The 12,543-nt window shown below is 42.5% G+C and overlaps 1 protein-coding gene across 8 annotated transcripts in view; it reads right to left on the minus strand.

Moving 5' to 3' along the window:
• LOC109912679 (myosin-16) overlaps positions 1-12,543 on the minus strand; it is a 269,712-nt gene that overhangs the window by 167,206 nt on the left and 89,963 nt on the right. The window contains exon 2 of one of the 8 annotated variants that reach the window (XM_048610908.1): positions 9,326-9,547. The exons of 6 other annotated variants lie outside the window; for them this stretch is intronic. In XM_048610908.1, the coding sequence (XP_048466865.1) occupies positions 9,326-9,547 (222 nt within the window). Of the gene's footprint in view, positions 1-9,033; positions 9,162-9,325; positions 9,548-12,543 lie in introns of those variants that run through there. One more of the 8 variants, XM_048610916.1, reaches the window with a different exon arrangement.

Here is a 12,543-nt window from a genome sequence, read left to right on the forward strand (position 1 = left end):
TAGGAAGGATGTGGAAGCATTGGAAAGGGTGCAGAGGAGATTTACCAGGATGTTGCCTGGTATGGAGGGAAGGTCTTATGAGGAAAGGCTGAGGGTCTTGAGGCTGTTTTCGTTAGAGAGAAGAAGGTTAAGAGGTGACTTGATAGAGACATACAAGATGATCAGAGGATTAGATAGGGTGGACAGTGGGAGCCTTTTTCCTCGGATGGTGATGGCTAGCACGAGGGGACATAGCTTTAAATTGAGGGGTGATAGATATAGGACAGATGTCAGAGGTAGGTTCTTTACTCAGAGAGTAGTAAGGGCGTGGAATGCCCTGCCTGCAAAAATAGTAGACTCGCCCACTTTAAGGGCATTTAAACGGTCATTGGATAAACATATGGATGACAATGGAATAGTTTAGGTTAGATGGGCTTCAGATTGGTTTCACAGGTCGGCGCAACATCGAGGGCTGAAGGGCCTGTACTGCGCTGTAATGTTCTATGTTCTATGTTCTATGTTCTAAGCTGAATGCTCATTTCATCCCTGAGAATAGCAGAAGGCAGGACAAATGTCAAGAAACAACAGGGAAGAGAAAGTAAATAGGTTATCATAGAGCCCCCTCCAACCCCCAGAGTCTGAAAGGTTCTCAACAGAGAATAAACCATTCTATAATGTAGGGAAAAGTATAATTGAAGAAAGAGCAAGGGGCCAAGAAATTCATTTAGCTAGTGCCCATTTTCATGCTGCAATACCGATGAGAACACACACTGGTCAGAATTCCTCTGTACGAGTGCCACCATAATACCTCTGCAATTTTTTTTCCTTTATTCGTTAACAGGATGAGGATGTCACTGGCTAGGCAGCATTTATTGCCCATCCCTAATTCAGAGTTCAGAGTCAACCACATTGCTGTGGGTCTGGAGTCACATGTAGGCCAGACCAGGTAAGGATGGCAGTTTCCTTCCCTAAAGGATATTAGTGAACCAGATGGGTTTTTCCTGACAATCGGCAATGGAGGTTTTTCCTGACAATCGGCAATGGATTCATGGTCATCATTAGATTCTTAATTCCAGATTTTTTTTTAAAAATTGAATTCAAATTCTACCATCTACCGTGGCGGGATTCAAACCCAGGTCTCTGGATTAACAGTCCAGGGATAATACCACTAGGCCATTGCCTCCCCTACAACAGAAAATCCAGCAATCCTTAGTCGGCTCACTGGAGACTCCCAGTAAAATAAAGCTCTAGTCCTTCCTAATTGTATATTAAACTATGTTTAATAGTATGTAGACAGTGAGGCTCCACAAGCTGAAACAGATTGAAATGGTGGTTGATGGATGTGGTGGTGTTTAATTATAACGTGTAGTCATGTAACTAAAGTGTGTGTAAAGATTGGCTTCGGATCTATCCTTCACAAATTCACTTACAGGAATAGACCACGGCTGACCAGCCCTACTCCTCATTGGCCCCGCATTAAATCTTCAAACAACCGCCGACTGCCCAGTCCCCTCCTCTCCCAACAGGTACATGGCTACATTTTTAGCCAATGCCACAGAATAGCAAACAGGACCCACAGCCCTGGCCGATTCCATCCTCTCCTCCATCCTTTATCTGACATCAATTCTTTGAGCAGAGATCAGGAAATAAATTTGTGCCAGACATCATAAGGTTATAAGAAGCGGGATCAGAAGTAGGCCATTCAGCCCACTGTGTCTGCTCACCATTCAACTGGATCATGGCTGACCGGCTATTATATATATTGGTTCCTTTGCTGATTAAAAGCCTACGTCTATCTTAGCTTTGAATGTACTTAACAAAACAGCCTTGACAGCCTTCAGAAGTAAAGCGTTTGACAGATTTACTACCTTCAGAGAAAAATTCCCCCTTGTTTCGGTCTTAAATGTGCGGCTCCTTTTAAGATTATGCCCTCTGGTCCTAGGCTCTCCTGTAAGGGAAAAGCAACCTCTCTACATCTGTTAAGTCCCCTAAGAATCTTGTTTGTTTCAATAAGGTCACCTCTCAGGTACAGGTCCAACCTATGCGACGTCTCCTTATAAGACAATCTCTCAATATCTGGTATCAGCTTAGTGAACCTTCTCTGAACTTCTGCTAATGTCAGGATATCTTCCTTAGATGAAAGGGACCAAAACCATTCACCATTTTCCAACTGTGATCTGACTAGTGCTTTGTATAAATTTTGTTAAATCTCCCGACCTTTATTATCCATTCTCTTTGAAATAAAAGCCAAAGTGCTATTTGCTTTCCCCATTACCTGTTGAACTTGTATGCTAGCTTTTTCTGATTCATGCACAAGGAATCTCAAATCCCCATCTATAGCTTTCGGCAGTCTTTCTCCATATGGATAATATTCTACTGCTTTATTCTTCCTCCCTATGAGCATAACTACACATTTTCCAATATTATATCCCATTTGCCAAGTTTTTGCCCACTCACTTAACCTATCCAAATCTCTCAGGAGATTATGATCCTCTTCGCTTGGCCTCCCACTTATTTTTGTGTCATCTGTAAACATGACTATGGTACCGTCACTTTCATCATCCAAGTTTTTACATAGATATTGTGAATAATTGTAGCCCCAACACTGATCCTTGTGACACTTGACTTGTTACAGGTTGCCATTCTATAAAATGTCTCCATTATCCCAACTCTGTTTTCTATTAGCGAACCAATCCTCTATCCATGCTAACGTACAACCTCCAAAACCATGGGCTTGTATCTTATTAAGTAGCCTTACATGCTTACCAAGTGCCTGCTGAAAATCCAAATATATTACATCCACTGTTTACCTGTTATTTATTGAGCTTGTTACCCCCTTAAGAAATTCTAGAACATTTCCCTTTTGTGCAGGCGTGCTGGCTCAATTTGATAAGAAATCTGTTAAATTTTGTATCACAGTGAGATAAGGAATCAATGACAGGAGTAAAACAGTAGGCATCAGCAATCTATACATTTGGCCAACAACAACAAAAAAAAGCTGGACAACATTCGGCTCCAGACTCGGTGGAACAGCTTTTCGCTTTAAGTGTCTTGTAATTCCTTTCGTCCATGAGCTCTCAGGACCACTCAGACCATCCAGGCCACAAAGATAGAAACCCCACCATCAGATTTCTCGGGCCATTGCTTCTATTGGATACTCCACAGATAAAATATATGAGGTCAGTCAAGCAAAAACCAACCTTATACTGAATCACGAGTAATATCGAAATGAACTAGTCAAGGAAACCCAATCTTACAGTTTCACGGAATTATATCAGACTCAAAACATAATCGTGAGCTCCCCTCCCCCCACCCCCGACACAGGTTGCCAGACCTGCTGACTTTCTCCACAAATTTGTGTGTTTATTTCTCATGTAATTGTTGTCTGTCACTATTTCATCTTCACTGCACTGAGAATTGAATGTTCTTCAGACATAACATAACATAACATAAGAATAGCCATAGATATCCTAATGGATATTTAGTTTTACCTAGCATGACTGAATAAGTCCAAATACTTCTCATAATACAACAACATCCAAAATTCCTTAACACCTGTTCTAAAGTGGCAGAGAAATCGACAAAGCACAATTGGTTTTGCTGACTTCACAGATTCATCCATGGGACTGGGACATCACTAGCAAGGCCAGCATTTATTGCCCATCCCTAATTGCCCAGAGGGCAGTTAAGAGTCAACCACATTGCTGTGGGTCTGGAGTTACATGTCGGCCAGACTAGGTAAGGATGGCAGTTTCCTTCCCTAAAATGCCACTGGTGAACCATATGGGTTTTTTCTGACAATCAACATTGGATTCATGGTCATCATTAGACTCTTAATTCAGACTTTTTTTTTTATTGAATTCAAATTCCACCTTCTGCCATGGCGTGATTCAAACCAAGGTCCCATAGAACATTTCCTGGGTCACGAGATGAACAGTCCAGCAATAATACCACTAGGCCATCCCCTCCCCAATGCTGTTGAACTGAGCAACTTGTTAGGTTATTTAAAGTCAACCATATTGTTGTTGATATGGAGTCACATGGAGGGCCAGACTAAAGTGGGGAAGGCAGACTTCTTTCTACGAAAAGGATATTAGTGACGTTTGTTTACAACATTTTTTTAAATTCCAAATTATATATATTCGAATTCCACTCACTTCCATATTGGGAACTGAACAAATGTTCTAGGAACACTGGCCTTGGGTTTTGGATTATGAGACCACTGCCACTACACTACTGCTTCCCACCAGCATAAACTACAATACCATGAAGGTACGTTTGACAAAGGCTGGCTTGCTGATGGAGGTTTACCTAGCCAAGTGTTGACTATTATAAAAATTGTTAAGGTCTGATTTCAAAGATTATGCATGACTCAAAAATGTTATTTGGTCTTGTGGCTTTGTAACACTTAAGAACGAAAGGGAATCAGGTCCACATTTATTTCATTTAGATGCGCCCAACAATTATCAGACATTAAGGAGGTTCATCCGATTTCATAGAAAAAGCACAAAAAGAAAATCAACAAATAGTAACCAATACAATGCTCAGTTTCTTTTCCAAGGAGTTTGGCTGAGGGGAACTTGGACAGTTCAGCATAGAAATACACGGAAGAATTTGCCAGATTGTACTAAGTTGAATTGCAGGGGACCCACCAACAATTTCCTGTTAAGCACAGCATCAAGATAACCGAGGAAGCCCCTACGTAAACCGATTTGCCTATAGAAGCACTGTATCAAAAATAAAACTCAATAATAGAATCAATGTGAAATGTCTTTATTTTTCAATCTGTCTACACCTTACAATTGCCTGACCTTGTACATTAAAAGACAGACAAAACATTGGAAATTAGCTCTGGAAAAGCTTAGTGTTCTTTTCCTGCTTAGCGTGCCATCACTGACTGAGTTGGCCATGCAGTCAAGTATAATTCTGTGCTTTAGGAGTGTGAAATCCCACGATGTGCCTATGAGGCTGTAGTATCAGCTGGGGAAATCAGCACATGAGCATTCACCAGATCAGGCTAATAATCCTCCCTCATTCACTTCCCTGTTCTATGTTTCAAAAATACCAGAGGTCATCCAGCAATTTGTTACATGTGGGTAGAAGCTTGATATTTGCAAAGCAACATGGTTTCTTGGACATGTCTTTCGCAAGCAGTGGTATCTTTTTGATGCCATCTTTTTTGACATACCCCACTGGAGTGCAAGGTTCCTTGCTTTGCTTTCTACTAATGCACATTTCATCTTCAATCTTAGAGGCAGCACAGTGGTTAGCACTGCTGCCTCACAACTAGGAACCGGGTTCGATTCCACCCTCAGGCAACTGCGCAAACTCCACACAGACATTCTCCCTGTGTCTGTGAGAGTTTCCTCCGGGTGCTCTGGTTTCCTCTCTCAGTCCAAAGACGTGCAGGCTAGGTGAATTGGCCATGTGAAATAGAGGGTTACAGGGATAAGATAGGCTATGAGGACGGAAGTCTTGGTCAGATGCTCTTCAGAGGTTGGTGTGGACTCAATGGGCTGAATGGCCTGCTTCCACACTGTTGTGATTCTATGATTATAACATTAAAGAGCAACATGGTAAAACAATCTGGTTTCACCCACACTAAAATAGTCTCTTGGTGCATAACTATCTGGGCTGAGGCCCCACCCTGTCACTGCTGGCTTGCCTGTAACTCAATGCTCTAGCATGGCCTAAATCCACTCTGACTGTTCAGCTGTGTCACATGACAAGAGTGCAACAAATTCAGCAAAACTAGGGTTACCAGTCTGCAACCTCTGACTATCATGGCCAACAAGAGTAGGCCACTTGGCCCTTTGAGTCCGAGATCATGGTCATCTGGTTTTAACCTCAACTCTGCAATGGTTTACAGTTTCACCACAGTTGGAGTTTCAAGTTGTCCAAATTTGACCCACTGTGAATTCACTGCCAGGGTAACAATTGTTCCCTGTAAGTGATTCCATCCAGTCTCCTATCAATGTCATTTGGTTAAAACAAAACATACATTTGCATAGAGATAACAAGGTGTAGAGCTGATGAACACAGCAGGCCAGGCAGCATCAGAGGAGCAGGAAAGTTGACGTTTCGGGTCGGGACCCTTCTTCAGAAAATCTGTAGGATTATCTGTAGGAGGTAGCTCCCTGCTGACAGGGGACTGGTCTCATTAATTTTTCCTTTAAGTCTCTCCATTTGAACTTTCCCTGAATTTGTATAGGTGTGACATTCCAGAATTTGTCTCCAGGCAACCAGCGAGCAGATACTGGCATTCCTCTTGACTGCATCTGCCAGTTTTTTAAGTAACATGTTGGAATTAGGGTTCAGACTGGCTATCCGGTTATGATCTGTCAGCAAGGCATGCATTTCTAAATTACTCAATGCGACAGGCCGGGTGCTAGGCTCTGATAAGACTATTTTCTTTGCTGGGTCAGTGACTAGAAGCTTTGCCCTACTATGGGCGTGAGAATGCAGATGAGGAGGAAGGTAATGTTGCATCACCCGCTGACATGCCAGCCTGCACCCCCACTCCCATCCCTGACATGCCAGCCCGCACCCCCCCCCCCCACCCCCCCCCCCCCTCCCCGCCCCCCCCAGCCCCCCCACCCCCCCCCCCCCCCCACCCCCGCACCCCCCCACCCCACCAAGATGTCAGTTTCAGGAACACCACGTTCAGTGTTGAATGGGCCACTGCTCTCAAGTGGCAAGTAGCTAGCTCGAGCCATGTAACGGCTTTTTTGGATGCTGATCAGGGGCCACCTGGTCTATCCTCACTATGGCGACCAGGTAGCTGTTCTTATTTCAAAAGTCACCAAAGTGTTGAGATGGCACCTTGGCTGGAGACACCCTCTTTCCCCATTACCTAAAGCTCAGGTCGAAGCAACTTCCACGTCACAGGGACTCCCGAATGGCCGCTCCAGCTTTGGGAGTCTGCTTGCCCACTGTCCATTGGATGGGATGCCCTCTACCCACTACTTGGCCAATTCAGGCAACATATTGTGTCAGCTCCCAACACAGTGCCACAGGTCCCCTTTGACCTCGACTAGAGGTCCTGACCTAAAGCGTAAACCCCTGTCCCAAGTCTCAGGGACGTTGGGGACGTGGCAGAGCAGGGTGGAATCAGGAGCTGATGGACAATGAAGCCTCTACTCACTCCATGAACTTGAATTGCTCACTTAGAGGTCCCTGTCTTGTGCTTCTCCCATGACTTGTTTGTTGGCTAATTCCCAGGCAGCAGCCCATCTCATGCACAATTTAGCAACAAGCAGATTCTTCAGGAATGGTGGAAATGGGAGTTTTGTTTGAAAATATTGTTAGGGGGTGGATTCAATTTCAAACTACAGAAAATGACATTGTGCCATGCAGTCTCTCAATATTATTTTGTCTAATTTAGGAAACTGTCAGTTGTCAACAGGACTGGGTTGATCCTGCTAACAAGACCTGGGTTATGGGTCAACGCTGCAAGCAGCCTGCTGAATCACTGCATTATACTTCCAATGTTGGAACTTCAATTTAAATTCACCCCGTGCTAATAAGCAAGTTTCCCCTCTCTGCTGACTGTGAGGGTCGCAACTGAAATTACTTTGGCTGCTTTAAACACACTACAGAATGGTCTTACTCAATAGACTTCAAAAGACCAGAGAGAACTCCCAATCCCAACTGATTAAGATAATGAAATGCTGAGTCACAGAAATCAAAGCAGCCCCAGGTTCAATGCAGACATGATGGCAGTTAGAATGGTACAAACAGCCTCACCTGGGGTTCAGAAGGGGGGAAATCCTACAACATTGCTACTGATGTTGAATTAGTTTAGCGCCGTGTTGGCGCGTATAACTCGGCAGTCCGATTGATAATGCACCAGTCAGTCGTGCAAACAATGAACACAGTCTGTTCCCTAAGTGATTGCAACATTTGATAAAGAGTCAAAACAGAAACATCAAGTCGAAAATCCTGCTGTATGTTGCAGCATCTCTTGCATCCAAGATGCTGTTAAAAGCCACGTTATGGCTGTTGCTCAGTGCATGACTTCTATCAGTACCGTTAGAAATACCGCATCAGTGTGCTAATATCGCATCCCTAACTATCACGAGTTGTTGCATCCGACATTTTAAGGTCAGTCACAGTGGTCGTAGAATTGCTGCACTTCATCCCAACAGCCTGGACTAATGGGAGAGGAGAAACAATAATCAGAGAAAGATTCTTTGCTTCCAACTACCATTCAGTTTTCCCTCCTGAAACCCTACGTGGAATGCAGTAGTGCAATTGCCTGCCTGTGAAGGATGTGGTGATGAACTCAAGGAATTGCAACTTCCCGACACGGATTCCTTCATTCTCAGCTACAAGCATGGTCAGGTGCTGTGTGCTATGTGCAGAGAAAGGCTAAGGATCAGCTAAGATTGTTGTGTACCACCTCCGACACTTGTTTTGCGAGCAATATGGGTGATGTGGGTAAGGCTAGAGAGTTTGGGATACAGGTGATGTGGGCAAAGCATAGAGAGGGCAAGAAACAAGAGGAAGGATGGAAATAATAGAGAAGAATGTTAGAACAGGAAAAAGAAATTAAAGGGGCATTCAGAACAAGTGAACATTTTATTGTTTGGAGATCATTGCGCAAGAGCTGCCGTGTCTACATCACTGAACAAATTGTATGAGATCTCCTCAAAATCTACACCATGTCCATTCCAAACAATACTCACACGTTAAGACATTTTTTTTCAAACCAAAAGTGCCTGTAATGATCTAAGGAGTTAATGATTTGTCGACTAGTTAATGATGCACTTCTGTTAGGTAGCATCAGGGTGGTAAACTTAATAAGGCGTTAGGCATCAATTCAAACAAATCACTTTGCAGACAGAAGTGCAAATTCAATTCTTAAAAACTTCTTCAACAGAAAACAGAAACAGCTGGGTTGGTTTCCTGGCCTTATCAGAAGGCTGATTCTCTTTTTTTCACAGATGCACAAGATTGCAGTCCTGATTGCTGCTAATTGCTTATCTTTTCAGGCATTCCCTAATCTCTTCACACACTCTTTCTAATGTCCTTTAAAATAAAAGCAAATCCTACCAATTTCCATTGCAACAGACTTCACGGATTCAATCCGAATTGAAACCACTCCACAAGCCCCAGAATAACTCGGTTCAAGTGCAAAAATGCACTGTCACATCGCACCCCGGAATATTGCAGAGGCTCATGCCTGCAATGGACTAGCTACGCATTTGCCTGGGTTGCTGATTGAATGATTAATGTGCACTGCGCTATCCACTCGCCTGTACATTTTAACCAGAGGCTTAATCCCAGCACGGTGCTTCCCTTTTTGGCCCAATTAGTCTTGCGCGTTTCACAGGTTTCCACCCACCTGCTTATCCGTTTCCACTTTGGTGAAGGTGGACTCCAACTGCCCAGTGTCCGTCTTGAGGTTGCAGCAATCGGTCTCCAGCTTGTATGTCTGGGTGCCCAGTTGAGCGGCGCAGATCTCCTGGTCGAGCAGCCGCCCGTTCAGCTCCGCGACCTGCGCCTCCAGCTGCAGTTTCACCTTCAGCAACTGCGTGCAGCGCTGCTCAATGTCAGAGGGGTTCCCCTGTGAAGATGATTGGCAGCTGTTCAGGGCCGGACTCTGTTGATTTACAGTCTGCATTGTCTCTGTGTGTGCACAGAATCAGGGGGCTATGTGTGCGTGAGAGAGAGCTCTGTCAGCATTCCTTACTAAATGAAGACCAGGTTCCAATTCAGAACAGGAGAGTTGACTGTGCAAAGAAAGCTAGGCTGCCAAGCCTCTTATTTTGCACTGACAGATCTAGTTACAACATCAACACACCGAACAGCTCTTTTTCCAAAGGAAAATGCGAGCTCCCATCATCTTGTACATTATCTATCTGCCTTTTCCACCTATTGCTTAACAGGGCAGCAAAACATAGTGTCTATTCTGCAAAAAAGCTCTTTGCGCGGACAAACATTGAAAAGAACTCCACGCTGCTTTTAAAAGGACGTTAAATACCTCGGCAAACGTAGAGTGAAATCCAAGTGCATAGCTTTTTATAAATGTGCTTGTGCTGCTAATACTGCTTATGTACCATTTATCTTCTCTCTCTGACTCTCTCACTGTAAAACTGGCAAACTGCCAAACAGGGGTTTATGTAGAATATCACCTGTCAAATATAGAAGGTATAGCCAATGAGACAAATGGAAATCCATTTTCTTTTAAATTCAGTAAACATCTTAATATTTATTAAAAAAAAATTAGAAATGGCATTTGACTTCTAATGTGCTCCTCCTGCCACCTGGTCCTCTTTCTAAATAAAAATCACTTACTGCTATTCAACCATACATTCCTTAATCAAGGGGAAATGGTGGTATCACTGGACCAGTAAGTCAGAGAAATTGTCTGGGGATAAAGTCAATAAAGCTGGAATTGAAAGCTAAACTGTAATGATTACTATAAAAGCCCCATTGATTGTCATAAAAACTCATGCAGCAGTAATAATTGTATCCTTTAGGGAAGGAACTCTGCCATCCTTACCTCATGTGACAATACTATGGCTTCAAGATGTGTATTTTGTACTTTTTTTAATGGAGAAAGGTTGACACAGATGCAGGGTAGTCTGCTCTAAAGTCAATAAAGTAAACTACTTGTGAGGCCTTGGGTCTTATTTTAAGTTGGAACAATAGAAGTAGCCTGAGTGGGTGGGGTCAAACTCCCACAGAACGAGGATTATTTTTAGTTTTATCCTTCAGTAGCAGTTGCTGGGGTCTTGAAGTTGGATGTGGAAGTTCTTACTCCTTTCTCTGTTACAGATAAAAGCTGGGGCTCTCTTGCTGCTAAAATTGCATGTGAGACAATCGATTTTATTTGCCTTTGCCAAAGAAATGTTTGTGGAATGTTACTCTATTGGAACAGTTAATTACCAATAGTTATATATTATTTTGTTAAGCATTTCAATAGAGTTACGGTGAAGTGAATTCTTTTTATTTTGTCTGTAATTTAATTATAGTGTATATAATGTATTTTTTTCAAGCCTGGTAGTTTGTCCAATTGAATCACACCCGGAATATAATAGCTTACATCTATCTTTAAAATAAGAAAAGGTTATGGTCTAGACTATCTTCTTAATATATTTTGAGGGGTTTTGGTCTGATCCATAGCAAACTGGAGGCTCTTGTTGGGATCAAAATCCCTAATTCCAGGTTGGGTTTAGGATTATTGGATTCAAAGGCAGTGAATAGTGAATGTTGGTGTTTTCTTCTTGGATGTTGAATTTGGTCAGTTTACATAGGGTGTGCCTTGTCTAATAATAGCTCTCTCAGTCAGTAAGAGTTTCCTGGGGCTGGAAGAAGTCACTTTGGGAGTTTTTCAGAATGTGAGCAAGGCAAAGCTTTTGGAGTTGGTGTTGCTTTGGTCCGTGTGAAAAGGGAAGGTATTCACAGCGATAGCTTGATGTTTAGGATTGCCAGAAATGCCATTATAATCATTAGAAATGGCTAAAGTTCAATTGCAAATGAAGCAGCTTTAATAATGAAATGGTTTGAATTACGATTAAAAGCACAGGAAAAAGAAAGGAAAGGAATGCTCTCGCAGGAGAAAGAGAGAGAGAGAAAAGGGAGAAAGAAAGAACTTTTGAACTTCAGAAGTTGGAATCAAAAACTCAAAGTCAACTTAAAATGGTGGAGGTAGAGGTGAAACAGAAATAGTGATGGAGAGCAATCCCATTGTAGCCAAATGTCTGGTGGGGATCTGTTTAAATATATCCAAGCATTGCCAAGGTTCGATGAGAAGGATGTAGAAGGCTTTTTCATTTCGTTTGAGAAAATGGTTAAACAAATGAAAGGGCTGGTGACCATGTGGGTATTATTGATCCAAACAAAGTTAGTAGATAGAGCTAATGAGCTATTTGCATTACTATCAGGAGGTATCTGGGGAGTATGAGGAGGTGAAGAAAGCTACCTTAAGTGCAAATGAACTAATACCAGAAGCCTACGGAGATGTTTTAAGAATCTAAGGAGAGAACCTGGACAAATGTACATGGAGTTGGAAAATTTCAATCAAAGTAATTTTGATAGGTGGATAAGGGCATTGAAAACAGATCAAACGTATGACGCTCTTAGAGAGATGATTACTTTGGAGGAGTTCAAAAATTCACTTCCTGAAGTTGTGTGAATTCATGTGGAAGAGAAGAGAGTTAAAACAGCAAGATTAGTAGCAGAAATGGCAAATGGTCATGAGTAGGTTCATAAATCAAAGTTTGGCTTCTGACCTCAATTTCAACCAGTGAGGAATAGAAATTAGGGAAAAGAGAAATCCTCTGGTAATAAGGGAAACAGGGATCTCATTGAAGATAGTTTACCACAGAGTAGAAAGGAAATCCGAGAGGGGGAAAAAGAAGTAAAAAAGCTCAGGTTTTTTCACTGTAATAAATTAGGCCACATGAAGTTGCAGTGTTGGTTGTGTAGAAAAAGTGCGGGGAAGACGGATGTGGGGAAAATAGGATAAGGCAGTGGGTTTTGTTGAAGTAGTAAAAGAAAGTTGTTGAAGCTGAAAAGCTGCAAAAGAATTTCAGGAGTTGGTTGAGAAGAAAAGTG

Source organism: Rhincodon typus, chromosome 23 (genome assembly GCF_021869965.1).
Source record: "Rhincodon typus isolate 14 chromosome 23, sRhiTyp1.1, whole genome shotgun sequence".
Taxonomy (NCBI): Eukaryota; Metazoa; Chordata; class Chondrichthyes; order Orectolobiformes; family Rhincodontidae; genus Rhincodon; species Rhincodon typus.